The sequence below is a fragment of the Harpia harpyja genome, chromosome Z (genome assembly GCF_026419915.1).
Source record: "Harpia harpyja isolate bHarHar1 chromosome Z, bHarHar1 primary haplotype, whole genome shotgun sequence".
Classification (NCBI taxonomy): Eukaryota; Metazoa; Chordata; class Aves; order Accipitriformes; family Accipitridae; genus Harpia; species Harpia harpyja.
The window spans coordinates 3,213,252-3,233,057 of NC_068969.1; the positions used below are offsets into that span (position 1 = coordinate 3,213,252).

Sequence of the window (19,806 nt, forward strand, 5' to 3'; positions counted from 1 at the left end):
CAGGGAAGCCACTGACACCGTGTTGCAGGTTAGAGGACCAGAAAGTTTCTTCTCTTTGGCTAATGCGATCGGCAGGAGGCTGAGTATTTTTTGTCCTCAGTCCTTGAAAACTAAGTCACAGCTGATGGGAGTTGTACTCAGCTGTTGGTTTCCACCTAGATACAGTTAAACAAAACTTGGAAGAGATGAAATGGGCTTATATTTACGCTCCAGAAATCATAGTGCATTTTAGGAAACTTTTTATAATTACTGCAATGTCCCATTATACCTAGATGCTTGTGATTGTGGTAATACTGAAATGCTGGAACTTCCTGTTGTTCTGGCTCCACTTTTTGAGCTGTTAGTGATTTTTTAAAACATTTATTTAATTTTCCTAACAGGCTAATTCCTGTTTACAGTTAGCTCAGGAGAATTAATGAGATCACTTATCATTTCAGAATTTTTCCAGATATTTATTAAATGTTAAAATTTTGTTGTTTACATCTCAGGTATGGCCTCACATAAAACCTGTTCAAAAAATTATGTTACTTTAAAATGAGACATCAGGTGTACCACACAAAATGTGAACCTAAATGCAGGAGGTTTGGGGTCGAATGAGCAGGCAGTAGAAGTGCAGAGCAGAGAAATTAGTGGGTGAGCAGAGGTTCTGCAGTAATTTTTTTTTTCTTTCTTTTTTTTTTTTAAATTGACTTACAGGTTTTGATTTTTACAGGTAACCTGCAGTCTGTGCCTATTGCAGTAAGGTAACTTTGTCATCATTTCTGGATTGTATATGTATGCATGTGTTCCAGCAGTGACATAATTTTTCATTTAATAAATCCCAGAGTTTTACTTATGGATGGAATGAGTGATTGCCATTGTAAAGCAACCAGTGCTACCTTTTAAAACAATCCTCTGAGTGTTGGAGCAAAGATGGCCAAATGTTAAAAAAAATTCCCTGTGAGAAAAATAAGTAGGATCTGAGATTGTGTTAATTGATTTTACTGTACATTAGATTTAGATTTCAGTTTTGTGGGTTTGGCTTTTGACTAAGGTCTTGCATCATGCGGTTCTCTTGCATTCTTTCATACTTGTGAATATTAAGCCTTCAGGAAGGGAGGCTCTTCTGTATCTGAATATTTTTGCTTGGTGCAGGCAGGCAGTAATGGGATGCTCCTGTATGCATTTCACAGCTTATTATTAATTTATTTCTGTGAAATCTGTTCTCCTGGTTGATTACATTTGCAAGTAACTATCTGGTCCAAGATTTTATCTCTGAAAATCTTGTTTTGGTGGGGATAAATGTAGAAAGTCTGACCTCTGTTTGTTTATATGTGAGATTATCCTATTTCTTGTTAGTGTGTTTTCAATGGTTTTATTTTGATTTCTCATCTCAAAGGCCTTTCCACTGGCTGTAGCACTAAGCTGAAAAAAAAAAATTTGTGAATTGAAATTTTTAAAGGGAAGGAACTGCAGAATTCTGATTAGAGAGGAGTGCAGAGAGTAGGGAAAAATAGGTACGGTTGGTGCATTCGTCCTTCTGACTCTGAAAGAACTTGTGTAAATATGATGCTTAATTCTCCAAACTGGGCCTGATGCTCAAGTTGCAAAGTTCAAAAGAACAAAAGCTCTTTTCTGGGAAGAGTTAAGTTTAATTATTGGTGGCTGGAGAAGCTTTGAGGCAGTGCTTAAAATCCTGGGTGCCTTTGCTGAGTTGTTTCTAGCCTGAAGCAGAAAGTGAAGACTTAGCCGCTTGCTTCTTTCCTCTTAACCACACTTGATTGGGGGAAGAAATGGGGGATTTGCCAGCTACAGACCTGGGTTAAAGAACCACTTTGTAGCTAGCTGGCTAGCAAACTACTGTTCTAGAGTCCTCCAGAACCATAGCAGGAGGCATAGCTGCTGTAGTGCTGCTCTTCGAGAAAGGTGTTTGTGGAGGATCAGTCGTCAGTTTTATCTGTGCATTAGTCTGAACACGATCTTTAGTTTGTCCAGAAGATTTCCTGCAGGGGGGAAATAATGTTTAAATAACAGCAGTGGTAAAAAGGGAGGGCATTCTTTATCTTTCTCAGGAAACCATATCAGATGGCCAGGTTCTGTGGTGGAAGTGATTCTTGCAAAAACAATAATCTCTTGAAAGTTGCCTACTTGAAAGCTTTTTGGGATGGAATACTAAGCCATAAAAGTAACAGGGAAGCGTAAAGCTAATAAAATGGGATGAAAAAGGGTTATGTATTTAGGTGGCAGCCATTCAAAGTAGATGTGGTTTGAAGAATGTATTGGGCTGTTTGGAGTATTTTTTCATGTTATGAATACTTCAGATAATTGACTGACACTCAAAGAGCAAACTGCTAATACTTTGGGGTTTGGGGGGGGCGGGGATTAGTGAATTTTAGATTTTTTTTAAAAAAATTCTGAGTAAGGAACACTTAGGATTTTTCCCTTTGGATATAGCTAATTGTATTTTGAAATATCACCTTAAATTCTTGTTTTCCCACCTCACAGTAACAATTAATGTATGCCAGTAGATACTTTTACAGGAAATGATCCCCATCATGTGGAGAAGATACTTTATATCAGTGGATTATAAATCCTTAAGTTGACTTTAGCAAAAGCAGCTGCCCTCTTTCAGACATAAGAGTTTGTGAATAAATACAGTAAAAGATGTTAGAAAACAAATATTATAAATACGGTGAAAATACTAAAATCATATTTGAATTAGGTTGCACAAATGAAAGTTGATTCTTAAGCAATATTATGCATTGTGTTTGTATAAAGAAAAACATCTTACATTGCAATTAAAAAGAACTGTAAGTGGATACTTGTTCTTTCTGCAAGTGAAACACACTCCTACAGTACAACCATTTCAAGTTAGAGCTCTATTTCTGCCAAAGGGAGTGTGAAACGTCTGTGATTTCTTCACTTGGAGGTACAGTAATACTTTTGGCATCTGTTCCTTAAGGATCTGCAGGCTGGAAGTGAGCGCAAGCAAAACTGTCCCCTTCGGTGGGCCTCTTTTTTTTCCTTTTCCTTAAGCAGCTGGCAGAGTTACTCTGTTCCTGTAGGATGAGTGTGAATTACCGCCACTCTGTGCCAGTGAACAGAACAGCCTCATTTAAAGGTTGTACAACAGAAAAAGTATTAAGAACAATGCATTTTAGCTACCTTTGAGCTAGTTCCTGAGGAGGACTGAAACATTGCTTTCAATTAACAAATGTTATTTAGAACCAAACTGAAGCAGACTTTCAGCTAACAGTCAGGATGTGTGTGGTTTTGGTATGACATCCATCTGAGCACATGATGCTTGGTAAGTGCTGGAGCCTCGGTTATGATTCATTGGGGAGAAACATGGAAAACAATGTCTGTTTTTCAAGTGTTGGAGAAATGAATTTAAGGTTGGAATCATGTATAATTTTGCTAAAATAAACCTTCAAGTAGCTTGAATACCTCTGTTAGACGGGAAGTAAGGGTGATGGGTATGGCTGATGTAATAGTGTCCCACTGCCTGATGTTTGCTCAGGTTCTCACCGATATTAATTGCTAGCTATTTTTTTAAACCAGTGGAGTTGCACTGGCATCTTCACCACTGAAGGTGGAGTCCAGAGTTACATATGCTGATTTTTAAGACAAAGTGGAGTCAGGGGTAGTAAAGCTGTTTGGACAGCTGGATTTATTTGTAGTATATATTTTTAAGTTGTTTTTCAAACATGGTCAGAAATCCTTCTTTGTAATTTTCTGCCCTTATGTTTGAACTAAGAGATGCATCTCTGTACTTGTTCAGTGCATGTGGAATTTTTAAGCTAATTGACTTCAGTGAAATATAATTGTCTTCAAACACTTGCATGATTTGATTGCCCCTTTGGACAAAGCATCTAATATAGAAACAAGAATGACTTCTCTCAATAATAATAATAATAATAATAATAGTAACAGGCTTTCAGTTTCTAATAAAAAATTATTTTTAAAGTTACATTTTAAACTAAAATTATTTAATAATGTGAAATTGATGAATACTCTAAATAATTTTATGTACAATTGTTTTACAAGTGGAGTCGGATATCTGTAGGATTTGCTATTTATATTTAAACAGGAGGGACTCAGAAGTGCTGGTATATTTTCACAAGGGCAGACCTATCAGGTTACTATTCTACATGGTGCTGTAAAATTTTCAGCTGGGCTCAGAAAAAAATAGTATCTGATGTGGAAGTAGAAGCTTCAGGTATTTTTTCATTTTTTGCGAAGATTATATAGTTGAAGGTAGATGAATTGAGGAGAGGATGTTTGAGGAGTGGACTATACACAGTTCCCTGCCTGGAAGAGGAGTTGTTCTAAGTTAGGAAGAGAGAATTATTTGCCTACAGAAAGGGCTAGGGTGTGGTCTGCTGAGATTACTGAGTTAACTCAATAATTCTAGGTATCTTTAGGGAAGGTCTGCCTACTATGCTGTGCTTCTTCCTGGCATCAGACTGATCCCATTTCCCAGTTTCTTGGTCCCTTCTTCCAAAAATCTTTGCAGAAAAGTTTTGTGGGGTTTTTTTGGCAACAAAACTATCAGTTCACCAATATTCAAGGCTGTGACTTTTTGTTTTAAGTGAGGAGGAGTGAAATAGGTGCTCTTGTGTAAAATGGAAAATTTCTTTTGCTTGGGGATTTCAGTAGGTTGGTTGATCACTGGTCACTTGAGAGCCCCGCCCCCCCCGCCCCAGTAAATGCAGCACTAAGTTGTTGAAATCCCAGTTCTAAGAAAAAAACCCAAACAACTGGTGTAGCTACATTTTTTTGTTTCATTTTACAAATATTTTTGGTGGAGGAAACAAAGTTTTTCCTTTGAAAATCAGCTTGTGCTTATTAAAACAAAATGTAATCATTCTGAACAGGGATAATTTTTTTTGAGGCAGTGAGAAGTAGGAATCTACTGGAGCTGTATGTGGTTTTGCAGCCTCCAAATGGTTATTTAAATTGTAGTAGAGCAGATAATATTTAGTTGAAAAGTAAGATTTTTGGCTTGCAGCCACCAAAGATACTGCATTGCAGCAAGAATGAGCCATCTACACAGCATTGCCTTTATCACTTGAACAATGATTTTAGCAACGTCTTTTCATGTTATTATTTCCCAGGCTATCTAATGGCTGTTGTCCAGGTACAAAAACAGTCTGGAGAGGCATACTATTTATGAAGTTCCGTGCTTGCTTCCTGAGGGGCGGTGAAGGATTAGTTTCTTGTGTTCAGTAGCTGTTTCAGTACTGTAATTCAAGATGAGGCTACTGTACTTTAAATATAGAGTCTGTTGTGCTGCCATTAAGTCACACATTTGCATCAGTCATTAGCTCAGAGCAATGCAATTCTAATCTTCTTTCTCCTGAATGCTGATACTGCAGAGTAGTCTTGTGAATTGAAATGGTACCAAAGCTGGTGAAAGATCGAAATGCAGCACTGTGAGAATGTATTTCCTGGTGGTTTGTGTGCTGCTTTATTGTGTCTAAATCTGGCCTATACAGAAGGATTCAAGAAACACATGATTTTCAGAGAACATCTTGAGCACCAGCTGTGAAACCTTAAAGGTTAGATTTTATGGTTGATTCTGCTAATCTGCAACTACTAATTTGTAATTAGTTAAAAGGGACAAGTGATGGGGGGGGGATCTGAATGGTTACAAATTGCATTGTTATTCTGTTGGCTGTTCCCTCCTAAAGCATGTCAGGGGAATTTGGCGTAGAGAACAAGCTGTGTCCTGAGGTTCTCAAGTCACTGGTTGCCTGGTATCATATTAACCCTAACTTCTACCATGATAAACGAGTTGAGTTTTGATTCAGGCAGCAATAACAGATTTCTATACAGCTAAGTGACTCTTGAGCAAGCTGAAGAATAGCACTGAAGAATGGCGATCAGTTCAGCAAAGGTCCTGTTCCTGAATACAGCAGAGGGCTGGACCCTCATCTCAGGAAAGATTATAGCTTTTCTAGCTCTTACGTGAGAGGAGCCACAAGGATGACAAAGGTATGGGAACAGTTTTTTATTTGAAGAACTTAGTATCCTGGAGAAAAAAGGTTGTTTAACAGAGGGATGAGCTCAGGAGTGGCATGAAGATGATAAGCAGGGAGGGATGGCTTTGTCTCTCTCCTAATACAAGAACTAGGGCAAGAGCATTTAAAAAGAGCCCGTGTAGAAAAGGTACTTTAGAAGGTATGTAGTTTAAATCGTGGCATCCGTTGCCACAGGATGCTGTTGAGGTTAAAGTGTACATGGTCTCAAAAGGCACTTAAACAAATGCTGTGCAACACAGCAACCAGCCCTGCCTGCCGGGGCAGGATTAGAGCAGAGCATCCCCGCACCCCGTGTTGGCGTTTTAGATTCTCCCCGAGGCACACCCGTGGCAGCGAGAGGCTGCCAGCACGGCTGCATGGCCGCGCCGGGTTAGGGGCGCTGGGCGAACTTGAAACCTGCAAGTTTTTTCTGTAGTATTTTTGTTGATAAGCTTTGGGGTTCCATATTTTTGTCTGTTGGCAGGGCTTTTTTTTTTTCCCCTCAGCTGTTAGCATTCCTTTTCGAGAGACTTTCTCAGATGTTGAAATAGGCAGTAGGTTCTTGGAGTTGTAAGTTATTTCAATACTGAATACTATTCGTACATCTTAATTACCAGTATTATAGAAAACATTCTTCTATTCCTTTTCTGTCTCTGCCTAATATTCATCAGAGCATTTTTAAAGATTGCTCCTGCATATCAATTTGCTATGATATGCCTAAAAAAGTGGGGGGAAAAATGCCTTGGATTTTGCTGACTCATACACAGGACACATTAGGACACTTCATTATTACTTCAAGAATCTTGTGAAGACAGAATGTATTTTCCGTAGAACCAGCTTTCTCCTCTAGTGCTTTCCTGTGTGATAGATAGACTGAGTTTGCTATTTCACATTGGGGCACTAGGTATTGCAGTGTGTTAACTCTTACCATACTGGTATGTTCCAGACTGCCAATCATACATACACTTACCTAGGTAAGTGGTTATGAACGACTGCCTTCACCAGTATGAGTGAAGTACCTTTCTTTTGATTCACTGGTTTCCCTTTAATGATGATTATATTGCTGTATGGAAACTGAAATATCTCATACGTAAGTACAAAATCAGTATTGTTTTAATTGCAGTGAATGATAGGCTGATTATGTGAGTACATCTACTGAGATTTACTGTTCAGTAGTAGTTTGAAATTACTCTTTGTAAAGCACAGTTGTAATTAAATTATTCTGAGATAAGTGCACTGTGGTTTGCTTTTCCTTCATGTTCTGCTTTGAAAATTTTGCTTCCTGCCTTGACTCACTGTGTTTTGCTGATATCAGCCATGTCTTTTGAGTAAAATAAACTTTTCTTGGGCTTCAGCAATGCTTAGAGAATATTGCAGTGTTAGGTGACAGAGTGGGATTAATAGCATGTTAAGCAAGGAGGTGTCTGATCTTAACAAAGCATGGTCAGTTGTTACTTTAACTTGGTGCCTTTAGATAAGTGTCTGAAGAAATTCTAGGCTGAAGAAAAATGTTGGTTGCCAGAGATTGCACGTGTAAATCATTGGCTTATCTTTGCAGGGAGGGAAGGGATTCTATACCCCTCCTCACAACCAAGTAAAATGCATTAAAGGGATATAATGTTGCATATCTTGTTATAGCTTGTAACAATAGTAAGTCCTTTGACCCTTTTTTCTTTCACGTATTAGAAACAAGACTGCCAATGGAGATTATCGGAAGGAGCACAGAGAGAGGAGTCGCAGCCCAATAGAGAGGGCTGCTGCCCCAACAATGAGCCTTCATGCCAATCACATGTATGCCTCAATCCCAAGCTTGACCATGGATCAACCTCTAGCACTGACCAAAAACAGCATGGATGCAACCCGAACAGTTGGCATCACGCCTACACTGACTTCTGTGGAACGGCAGCAGGTACTGGCTTCTAGATTGACAAGAAACTCTGGGTGGTTGTAGGAATCCTTGCTGTAGACACAATGAGGACTTCCCAGGTGTAAGCAGAACGTATTGTGAGTCACGATAGGTAGGCGATACTATTCTTCAGGCAAAATGTATTTTAAAAATGCACAATGAATGTCACAGCTCGTTGTGTTTAATGTGAATAAATCGCTGATGTTTAAATGTATCTGTCACAGATTTCTTGGCCTTCCTGCTTTTTGTGATGCTTTGCCAAGCTTGTGAATGCATGTGTTTTAATTGGGAATGCAAAGTCTGTGGTTGAGCGAAGCTCCAGTACCTGCTAGGCAATAACTGATGCAATTCACAGGTAGAGAGGGTATTCACTTGTGCTCATCTTGGCAATCAGTGTGTGCTTCCTCCCCTCCGTCCCAGCTCTCTCCTGCCAGGACTGCTGAAGAAGAGGTAGAAGACAGAAAGGGCATAAAGGGAGAATTTTGCACTGAATTATGCAGGTGAAAGAAGCTGGAATGACCTTAGTTGTTTTAGCCAGCCAAAAGCATTCATTGCGTTGTTCAGAGCAATGTTTTATCACTATTTCATAATGACTTTTCCTAAAGCAAAGTAATGATTTTTGATTATTTTATAATTTATTTCCATATGCTGGAGTGGTTTGATTTGGTTTGGTTTTGGCTGGTTGGTTGGCTTTTGGCTTGCCATCTTGTACATTGTTTTTTCCTTCAGAACTGCTGAAGATGAGCCATCTCTATGCAGGTTATACCATAACAGTTTTCTCATAAGTCAGACTCACTTTTATCCCCCTCACAAGTGAAGAGACAAAGCAAGATAATTAAGTTGCGATGAGCTGCAATATTGAGAAATTAAACTGGCCCATGTACCCAAGGTCTTCCTTCCTTCCGTCCTTCCTTCCTTCCTCCCCTACTGTGATGCCCTGCGAAGGGTAGACACTTCGAGTGGATCCCCTTTCAGAGGTTGGGATTTTTCATATGCAATTTATGAAAGCTTCTTTTCACTGGAGCCGTATACTTTACATCTGCTGTGTAGATTTTCACGGTGGTTGGCTACGTACGCTAGTCTTTTACATTTTGCTATGCCAAAATGCCTAGCTTTACACTAGTGTTGCTGATATCTTGCATCATTTGGCACACAGATTGCAGAGTTATTGTTCTGTGCAGAACGGCTCTTCTTTGCTCTTGGCGTTCCGTGATGACAGAGGAGGAAGGGACAGGCTTCCACTGACGACACTGGTGCCCTTTGATAGCATTACCGCTGCGTCTCAGCCTAGCAGCTGACACCACTGACACTCTTCTGTTTTGGCGTGTTTGACTTGGGCTGATTCCTGTTGCCTGTTACCAGATTCCTCTCTCTTTTGTTATCTCTGACATTTTGAGCTAGATTACAATCTGTTTTCTTGGGAAAATAGGATGTTGGGGTAAGACCTTGCTAAGAGTAGAAATCATACAAAATAAAAAGTGTACCGAAAATAAGAAACCCTAGTTTGATGATCTGTTGGTTTCGGTTTTGTGGGTTTTTTTGGTTTTTTTTGTTTTTTAACCTTAACATTTTGAATGGGATTTAATCTGACTGTGTTTCTAATAAAGAGGTGGGAAAAAAATACCTTCTTATTTTAGGCAGTATAGGGTTATTCAGCTGCTGTAGTCACTGTTACTAAATTCTCAGCTTATCTCAATATTTCCATGTAAATATGTGTAGTCTGCTCAGTGCACCTGTACACACAGAACCATACCAGGGGATTCTGTAAGATGCCTTATCCAGCCTCTCAGATCCTTTGTGGTGTTGGTACATGCATTCTTGAGACAAGCTTTTTTATCACCTGTCTGTCTACTTCCCATCTCTTGAATGTCTAAATTACTCTTCTGAAGAGAGAAGCATATATACGTTTCTCAAAACCCACTTCATAGATGCACAAAATCTTGGCCCCTATAAAAAAGAAAATAAATGCTTCTACATGTGAACTGCTTACAGAAAAATCAAATAATTCTCTTTTTTCTTTATTTACTTTTTTTTTTACATTGCTGTCAGTGCAGTAAGATGTAAATAGCATCATTCCTGTTGTGTCTAGACAGATAGTGTTAAACGTCCCCTTGAAAGCTCATCTCTTTTACTTTGGTCTTGCTCTTACTCTGACTAAAGTACCACTGAACAATGAAAACTCTTTCCTTACTCATTGACTTTGTATGGTAGTGATTGTGGAATTAAGATGATGTGAATAGACATTTTGGGGAATTTGCATGTGTTGAGAATGAAGAAGGATGATGTTTATTAAGTAGTGCTAGAAAGGCAGATTAATTACAACAGGAAAGTACCTGTGGTCAAGACTCGCTCAGGAGCTCTTCATATTTTACATCTTAACGGGCTTATTGTTTTGTGGCTGAAGTACGTAATACAGAATTAGTCAGGCTAGGAAAATGTAACTTCTGAATGAAAAATAGTAACATTCAAACTTGATTAACACTAAGAAGACAAATACTTGTAAAATTTGTAGAGCTCTTCTGAGTCCTGGAATCACAAGGATATGTGGCCATAGAATGAAACAAACACTTAATGTGTTGACATTTAGTTCTGCATATGTAATGTCTGTGAAGTTGAAACAGTCACTATAAAATGATTTTAATGCTTTTAATGATTTGGTTTTATACTGCCCTTTTTCTATATGGCTGCTTGTCACTTAAATAACGAAGAACCACTATGGAAATGCAATGTGGGGTGTTTTAATCGGACAAAGAATAGCTGAATATTTTGGGGCTTAATATCTTTTACTGAATTGGATAGTTTATGGGTTATTTCACTGCTGGGATTGGGCTCAGTGTTTGTACATCTCAAGTGATTGTGCAGTGAACTGCTGTTAATATGGCTTTGGCTGATTGTCTACTGAGTGACAGTTTTCTTTTTTCTTCCATATTAGAACCGTCCATCCGTAATCACCTGTGCTTCTGCGAACAACCGGAACTGTAACCTCTCTCATTGCCCCATTGCTCACAGTGGCTGCGGTTCAGCCATGCCTGCCTACAGAAGACCCTCTAGCAGTAAGTTACATGTCTGTACTCTTAACTGCCTGAGGAGAATTTGAGGAGCTCAAAATTGTCTCACTAACCTTAACTGTGTAGGCACTGATGTATTAACAGGAATAAAAGGAGGTGAAACAATAGACACCTCTTTGTATCCTGTCTACTCGGAGACATGCTAGCACAGATCTCCTCTGCAGTCTTTCTAACCATCAATTCTATGCCACAGTAGAAAGTATCAATTCAAAATTAAGGGGAGAGAGGTGTCCTTTTCTCTTGTTTTGAAAAGCTTCTTTAAAAAAACAAATACCCCACACAGACAAATAAGTCATTATGTTTATTTTAGTCTTAACTGGCAAACAGCAGAGAGGGCCAGCAGATCCAACCATGCTCTTATTTTAGGAGCTGTAGTTTCCCCAGTCTTTCAGTAGTCAGTAGACTTTTATGATTCGGCTACAGTCACAAAAATCTTTCCCTGCAGATACAAATGCTCTTCCAAAGCACGTATCTTCCACCTTTCTCTGCACAGGTAACAAACAGCTTTGGAGGGCAGTTGCTATAGCAACCCAAGCAGGGAGCTTTAGCTTTCTACCTTCTGTGCAATTAGTACTTTTTATGAAATCTTTTCATGCAGTACTTGCTGGGAAAGCTTGGGATGTTTCTCTTCACTGTGCGACTAGGGGAAAACACAGCCCTTTCATTTCAAGTCATATACCTGCTGATGCATAGCTTTAACACGCAGCATTTCTGTAAGTTCACAGCAGTGAGGCTTCATGAGCCAGAATGTGTCAATGTAACAATACCAGTATGACATAGGTAGAAGCCTAAAAGTCCACAGTAGGGTGGTGGTGGTTGTTGTTGATACTAAAAAAAGATCAGTGTATTGTTGAAAACTAGAATTAGAAGCTGAAGCGAGACCCTGGAGGATATCTCACACTATCTTAGAGAAATAATAGCTAGGGATCTAAGATGTTAGAAGATTTCTAGAAAACTGCTGTTACTTGTCTAAGGAGAGCTGCTTCGGTGAGACCCTAGCTGTATTCACATGGGCTTTGGAACAGTGGTAAACGTTTTCAGAAAATATTTGTCTCTTGTCACTTGAAGAGGTTTTTGTGCATGACACATTTATTTTAGGATCAGTCAAGCCTTTCTGTAGCATGAAGGACAATGTCATGGATCTGACAGTTTTGAGTTCTTTTTGAAAGATAAATCTCATTTAGACACACAAATATTGTTTCCAAATTGTAAAACTGCAACTCTCATATTTCGTCTGAGGAATTATTACTTTTATTGTTCAAAACCTGTCTTTTAAGGTTCTTTGTTCCTCTTGTAATAGTATTACACCATTTTAATGCTTGTAGTACCTCATGCAGAGGTAATGATTCATTCAGTTTTCTGACTGGCTCCTAGCACAAGTATGTAAAGTAAGATGAAACTCTGAAATCAGCTTTTGGCATGCTGTAATTTAGAATGAGGTCTCCTCACATCTGATTGGTATCAGCAGGCTTGGGAGCTGATTTTAAAGAACTGTTTCCATCTTTGATTCTATTTAAGCCTAAATATAAGTTCTGTGTGATTGTTTTGAGAGAGGGTTGCCATAGAATCAGAGCTGTAGCTGTTACTAGCCTGAGGGAGAACTGTAATTAAATATAAAATGCTTACCTGTTGCAGGTCACAGAAATGTAAAAATATTTAACTCCATACTTCTTTTCATTTCAACTCCTTCCATCTTATTCCCACCTCATTCACTAACAGTTCTATAATGATATAAAGAAGTCTTGCTTTATGCTGAGATGATAGGAAAATGGGAGAAAACTCGGGTTCTGAATCCAGTACTTGATGCTGGGATTCTGCACCGAAATAACGCATCTTGTGCCTCCTTTCCCCGTCTAGCTACCACTGCCTGTGACCCAGTGGTGGAAGAGCACTTCCGCCGAAGCCTTGGCAAGAATTACAAGGAGCCTGAGCCAGTGGCAAACTCTGTGTCCATCACAGGATCGGTTGATGACCACTTTGCCAAAGCACTTGGGGATACATGGCTTCAGATTAAAGCCGCGAAGGACGGAGTCTCTAGCAGTCCTGAGTCTGCTTCACGGCGGGGCCAGTCTTCCCCTTCTTCTCACATGGTCAATCATAATCACTCGCCCTCTGTAGTCTCATGAAGAGAGGACCGTTACGTTTGTGAATTTGCATGGTTTGACTGAGCTTTGAACAGTGCTTAAAATAGTGTTGGGGGAGGGGAGATTAGTTTTCAACACATGGGTTTGTGTACTCACTTTTTATTTGTAAAAGGGTGCCCTTAAAGACGATAGCAGGAACTATTTCATAAAGATTCATATGATGTAGCATCCTTTTTTCCTGCCTCAATTACCAAAGAAACCTCTGATGCAAATCTGCTGCCCCTTAAAAAAAAAAAAAAAAAAAAAAAAAAGCACGCTAATCCACAAAAGCCATTACACTTAGTTGGTTGACCCAAATGCTTTTGCTTTTATTAGCTTCTTGAGACTAGAATTTGTCTGGTTTGCTTACATTGCCTTTTTTTTTTTTTTTTCCCTCTGTGAAGTAATTTTGTATGTATATACTTGAAAAGAACTGTCATGTATGATTTGCACTATTGGAGGAGGACTGAAGTTGCATAGCAGCTTTCTGGAAGATGCTAATATTTTGAGGGCAAACTGCTGAAAAAAGGGTTTAAGGATGACATTTCTATCAGTTTGATTTTTCTTAAAGCAAAACAGCTTTGGAAGGGGAAGTCTCATACAGGTTATAGGTCTTTCTCTCTTTAGATTTCAGGTGCTTAGTGCTTGCAACTGGACTGCATAATTTACAGAACACGGGCATTTTTTCCTAAACACTGCAGTTTGTTAGAATAGAGCTGAAGTTGGAGGGTTCCATAGTGCTTAACGATGCATGTTTTATGAAAAATAGCTGGTATCTATTAATGTATAGACAGTAAGAATCATAATACTTATTAGCTTTTCTTCAGAATTAGTTTATTTTTGTCAGTAACAATCCTAGATATACTTACTGCTGGTACAGTTGTACTCTATGATATTTGTATTTGATATTCACTTTAGTAGCAGCCAGCAAAAGAGGACAGCCTCAGGACAGGCCTCAAATGACGCAGTTTAGAGGTATACGATGCGTGGTACAGGATGCTATAGCTTTGCGCATGACTGAGTAATTGTTTCTGTCTGCAGCACTGTCTGCTTAACAGGAATTTGCTTCCTACAACTAAGTCTGTGTAATCCACCTTTAACTAGCTGCAGAAACTGCTACTGTTACGTATCTTGGCTGGACAACAGATTGTTACAGTTTGTGAAATATGATCTTTAATTTTTTTAAGCTTATTCATAAGCCTATGCCAAGTTGCAGCATACATTCCTCCATTAGAAAACTTTATACAGGTATTACTGCATTTATTATCATTTGCTATATTAATAGCTACTAACTAGAAATTAGGCAATAGAGGCAGGCATAAAACCACAGCTGTGCTAGTACTAAGAGCTTCTCTTCTTCTTGTTAAGTGTAACTACTCTCCCCCATACATTCCGTCTTCCCAGTACAGTTGCAACTAGGGCTTTTTTTTTTTATACTGGGTTACCTGAAATGATTGGTTCAGTGTAGAAGGTAGAACTAGTTGGAAGATGAACTACACGTGATGTATTCTGGACTATGTTACAGTATTGGGTCCATTGTGGCTTTTATTTTATGTTTGATTTTTTTTTTTTAAAGTTAAGCTATTTAATTTGGAAAAGGTGCAGGGTAGAAAGAGATTGGGAGATTGGCTCTTACTCCTGTTGAGAAGGTGGCTGCTCAATTTTCTTCAAAAAAAATTAAAAAAAAAAAAACCCACAAAAAAACCCCCACCTAAGCCCCCAGTTTTACACATTTCACTACCATCTTACTGGGTAGTCAACGCTTACTTGCTTTGGCATTCAGTACCCTACTCTCTGTAGGAAGATTGTTAAAAGAACACTTTTTTATATAGGTAACTTTAAGACCATCGTTACGCTGTGCGTAAAGAATGTACAGAGAAATTTGTAGGTATTTTTTGAGGAACAATTAATTTGTTAATGATATGTAGCTATTTAATTTTTCCCTTTCCTTTATTGTAATCATTCATTTTTTTTGTTTGGAGAAAAAAGTTGATCTTTTTTTTTTGTTGTAGATTTGTCTGTAATACAGTAAAAGTGCAGGAACACAGTTATTCTATGAGAACACTGCATTAGCATTAATAGCCACTAGTTTGTTACTGCTACAGGCTACTGAGCATTATAACAGTAAAATACTAATACTGTAGATGGACTCTGTGGAAAATGTGACTCCTATATTTCTTTGTAAACACAAATAAGATAATGTTTTTAAAGCTAATATTTTCAATAATAGCTGTTTTACAAGGTTACATTTACTTATCTGAGATAGGTAAATGGATTTGAGGGCAATAAAGATTTAATGTGATAAGTCCATTAAAACGTATATTAGACACCATAATGTCATGAAAGCCAAAGGGTTGGGGGGAGGTGGAAGGAAACTAAACTGAACTCACCATCAGGAGACATGGTGAAGTTTCTTCACAGAGCCAGGTTATCTACAGTTCAGTTTGAAAGATTCTCTGTGTTTGTAAATCTGTAATATACCATTCTTTTGTGGCCTTGTTTCACCTGGAAAAAAAAAAGGTTTGGCAGGCCATCTTTTTTTTTTTGTACTTAAAAGTAGCCTTAAAGAACAATAAAGTGCTCTTAAATCACAAGTGTGTACATACTCTTCTGTATTGCTTGGTAAGAGGGGAAATTGGTTTCTGTACTTCATGAGCTGGAAGCAGAAACAAACTACTGCTCATGTCGTCTCGTTTAGGACCGTTACCCCATTGAAGGGGCTGGATAGCTATAGTCTGGGTTTGGGGGTTTGTTTTTTTCCCTTACAAGTTCAGGAGTTTGTCAAGTTTCTTGTCAAGAAACAACTACGAAGAGAACCTGTTGCTGCCAGGGCGGAGACGGACAGAAGCACCGCCGGCTTTGGGAGGACGTCTCTGGCCACTGAACGAAGACACGCTGGCAGCAGTCCCACCGGTCACGTCCTTGAGCGTTTGCCCGGTACTGCTCTCCATACGGGGCTGAAGCAGCTGTTCCTGTTCTAATGTAGCTCACCAGCAGCAGCTCCTGTTCAGTTACCGTTTTGGAAAATACCAGCTAGTCAAGCGTTTCTGTCCTGTTTTTGAAAAGACCAATGCCTTCATTTTCTTCCATTTTGTTTTGTCCCGCAACTTTCTTCCAAGTTTTACCTAGAGAACAGAAATTATTCCCTAAAGAAGACAGACAGCTGTATTGCAAAGGAAGACATCCATGGTCTTGGGTTTTGGGTGAGCGGCATTTCAAAAGAAGATCATTCATTCATTTGACTGGAGAGGGTTAATCCTTAAAAACAAGTGTCCTAATTACCTGATCTTGAGAAAGTTCAGTGAACCAGGCGAGAGCCTTCAGAGGAATTTCAACACTGAATGTAGCAGAGGTGTCTCCAAAATTAAAAAAGGAACCCCTAAAAACAACGAGCTACAAAGTTCCTAGTGTATTAGAAGTGCCTAAATTGTTTGAAAAACAAAGCAGTCATGACATGCATGTACATTGTTAAAGTAAATGGCTATTTTTGGGGTGTGGGAGATTCCATGAGAACACATCAAGAATGATTAGTTTAACACATCTGAAAAACATCCCTCTCTAAATACCCATGGAAAGAAGCCTAAATACATGCTTTAAGAGCTTTTGGGAGGGAGGCCAACTACAACAAGCCTCACAAGCCTCTCAGTCTGCTTTCTGAAGGGAGCTGGTTTCCTTTTAGGAAAAAGTCATCCCTACATCAACACTTTGGGGACTACGGGAAACAGGACAAGCAGCATTGCTATCTTTCAGGTCAGTAACTTGTAGAGTGTTCTATTTTCTACATGGTAAAAGGAAAAAGAGAGTAATTTTTTTTCCTACCACGTGATTTTTCTAATTTGCAGCAAGCAGTAGTTTTGCACAACAGGGTAGCACCATGGCCTAGAAAAATGGGACTGTACACACGCATTTCATATTACTAAGTCCTATATTATTTGTAACTGCTTATCTTTTTCTGTGAGCTAAATGAAAGGCAACTTCCAGCTATGCGTTTGTAATCTCACCCCTACACACACACACTTTATTTTTGCTAATTTAATTCAAACCAGAATTTAATTTCAAAAACAGACCTGCCATCACAAATAATATACTAGGGACTGAGTTCAGATCTTCCTACATAGTTCAGTGAGTAACCTCTGCTGAATACAGTTTCTACATATTTCAAGCTGCTTTAGTTGTGAAAATGACCTTTACATACAAATAGATGGTGACAGTTTGAGACAATAGCGGTACAGCAGGAGTATAGAATTGTGTGTAGGTACATGGGCAGTATGTCTCTGTACGGGCTGAACCTGTACTAACAGTGTCACTGGTAAACGACCACTGAACCTGTCCAGCAGATTATGCTTACCCAATAGGGCTGAATGTTTAGGTCCTTTAAAACTAAAAACGCACGAAGCAGCAAAGGGAGTTTATAGACAGTACCGCGCTCAGTTCTGATCCCAGGGTCTGTGCTGAATGCAGGCATATTGAAGTCAGATGGCTCTAGAGGTTCCTGCCACTGCTGCAGAGAACTCAGCAGGGAACTACTGCAGCTGCTCGTAAAGCAGCTACACTACTACACAGTGTAACTAACTAACTGAACTGTTAGGCTTTAAAACTGGCAGATGCACAAAACTCAAAATTGTAACCAGTTCACCATGGCAGACTGGAGCTGTAACTGCACCAGTTCAGAAGCTGCTCCACAAGCAGCAGCTGAACTGTCAGTGCAGCTGGGCTGAACGCTCCCAGAGGGGTGCAGGGGACTGCTGGGGGTGGGAACAAATCCAGCTGTTCCTAGGAGGCCAAATCAGTCAGCAGAGAAAAGCTCTAAAATTGTCTTTCAGCCTTGCTCAGAAGCCTTTGTGCAACAGCAGTTAGGAGCACTCCCTGCTTCCGCTGTACTAACTACTTACATTACAAAAGAGGTGATCCACAATGGCTGTGTGAATGAACACGCCAAAATGTCACGTTGCTTAACGTGATACCCTGGCAAAACACATCAGAAGTATTTTAAATGTTATTTGTGTAAGAGCTCTACTCACCAGAGTTGGCACACTTACGCTTGGCTGAGGGGAACATTCACCACTATCTTTAGAGCCTTCTCGAGGAACAGCGAAATAAGAAACCAGTCTGCATCTTCCTGATACACAGAAGCTTCCATTTCATCTGGCACGGATACAGACCCAAGTACGTTACGCACAGCGTCTCCCGCTCTCCCCCCTTAGCAGACAGTTATTACACAGCTGGATTACGTTGCGTGTTGAAGCACACTTTATCCTTGAAGGGCCCATGACAGGAAATATACCAATTTAATAACTAAAATACACCAATTTAATATTTTTTTAACCTCTCCTTCAATGAGAACATTCTGCCCCTCTCTGTGGAACAGCTAGCTCAAGTGCATTTCTTGGGTATAAGAAGACAGCCAAGGTAGATAATTTAATTCCTTATTTTTAACCTGCAGTTACCTATAGCTCCACAGCGGCCATATACAGCAGCTGCCTTGTTCTTCAGACACAGCTCGCCTCTTTTCCCTCGGTGCTCTCCTGTCACAGCACACAAGGCAGCAGCACTACGTGTCTCCAGAGGTGCACGAGGGAGAGCTCCTCAGAGCGTGTGCTCTGTCGCAGGAGTACGTTCACCTCCTGGGGTAGCGAGGCTTTTCTGTGGCTTTCACACCCAAGAGAGGTGCTGGGAGGCTCCCGGAGGCAGCACTCCTCACCAAGAGTGACATTTAATACACATACGGGGTTTTTTCTCCATCAGCAGGGCACAAGCGTTGAAAGAGACCAGCAGACCTGGGGAGGTATTACTTACCTCTGCGTGTATGGCAAAACCAGCAATATAACCACTTCAGTACGTGGCCTTCCCACTGGTGCTCAACCTTCAGTCTCGAAACCACCTTGACTGTAGCAAAGTTCTGAGTGCGTTCAAGCCTAAGCCTGCCCAACTGCTGTCCCAGGGGGACACTGTCACTAACCAGTCACTTCTGGAGAAAAGATGAGGGGAGAGCAAGTCATTTCATCTTTGACCTAGAGCCACAGACACCACTTCTTTCTCCAATTCTCTCATTTCAGGTTTTCTCTGAGACATTTAATAGTTTACAGCAAACTCGGGTGTCTTAATAACACCCTCAGCACAGGCTGAAAGCAAACTGCGGGAGACCACCAAGTCCAGCGTAGCATAGTCATTGCAAAAACAGTGGTTAAATTGCAAGACAATAAACTAAGCTTTATTTTTAATTAAAACTCCAAGGACAAGTCTGGTCCCTGGTACATTTTATCTGACATAAAAATGGTAGAAGGAGCACCTTGCAACAGCTGGGAATCTTCCGTGGAGTTCTGGAGCTGTTAGTTCAAAACTACAGTTTGAATTCCTAAGTCTTCCGCCAAACAATCCTAATCAGGTGATGCACTTCCTCAGTGTTTGTCCACGTTTACTCTAGACTAACTGGTGAGCTTGGCATCAGGTTTGGTTTTTATTTGCAGAAAAGTTTCAAATTATTCTGCTCGGCAAATCTGATAATCGCATTTACAGAAACCCACAACTGTACAAAGGCAAGTTCCAGTGAGCAGAGCAGAGCACGAACTACTCTGCTAACGGGACCCCTCTGCAGGCCGCTCTGCACACACGCCCGCGGCCGAGACAGGGAAACATCACCATCTTGGGGAAAGCACACCGCCTCTTTGCCGACGTGCTCAATATTCCTGAACTTCACTCACAGGATT

The 19,806-nt window shown here is 39.9% G+C and overlaps 1 protein-coding gene and 1 long non-coding RNA gene across 6 annotated transcripts in view; one reads left to right on the forward strand and one right to left on the reverse strand.

The window, feature by feature from the left end:
- The window catches only part of VGLL4 (vestigial like family member 4), a 95,605-nt gene extending 79,912 nt beyond the window's left edge, over positions 1-15,693 (forward strand). For all 5 annotated transcript variants that reach the window (XM_052776262.1, XM_052776260.1, XM_052776261.1 and 2 more), the window contains 3 exons: positions 7,689-7,911; positions 10,841-10,961; positions 12,834-15,693. In XM_052776262.1, coding sequence (XP_052632222.1) covers positions 7,689-7,911; positions 10,841-10,961; positions 12,834-13,102 — 613 coding nt within the window. In that variant the 3' untranslated portion in view covers positions 13,103-15,693. The remainder of the gene's footprint in view (positions 1-7,688; positions 7,912-10,840; positions 10,962-12,833) is intronic.
- On the reverse strand, positions 11,263-12,840 carry LOC128136518 (uncharacterized). The gene is made up of 2 exons (XR_008233394.1): positions 12,603-12,840; positions 11,263-11,616 (listed from the first exon to the last, which is right to left on the reverse strand). It is a non-coding gene; the product is annotated as an uncharacterized LOC128136518 (long non-coding RNA).
- Positions 15,694-19,806: the final 4,113 nt, after the last annotated feature.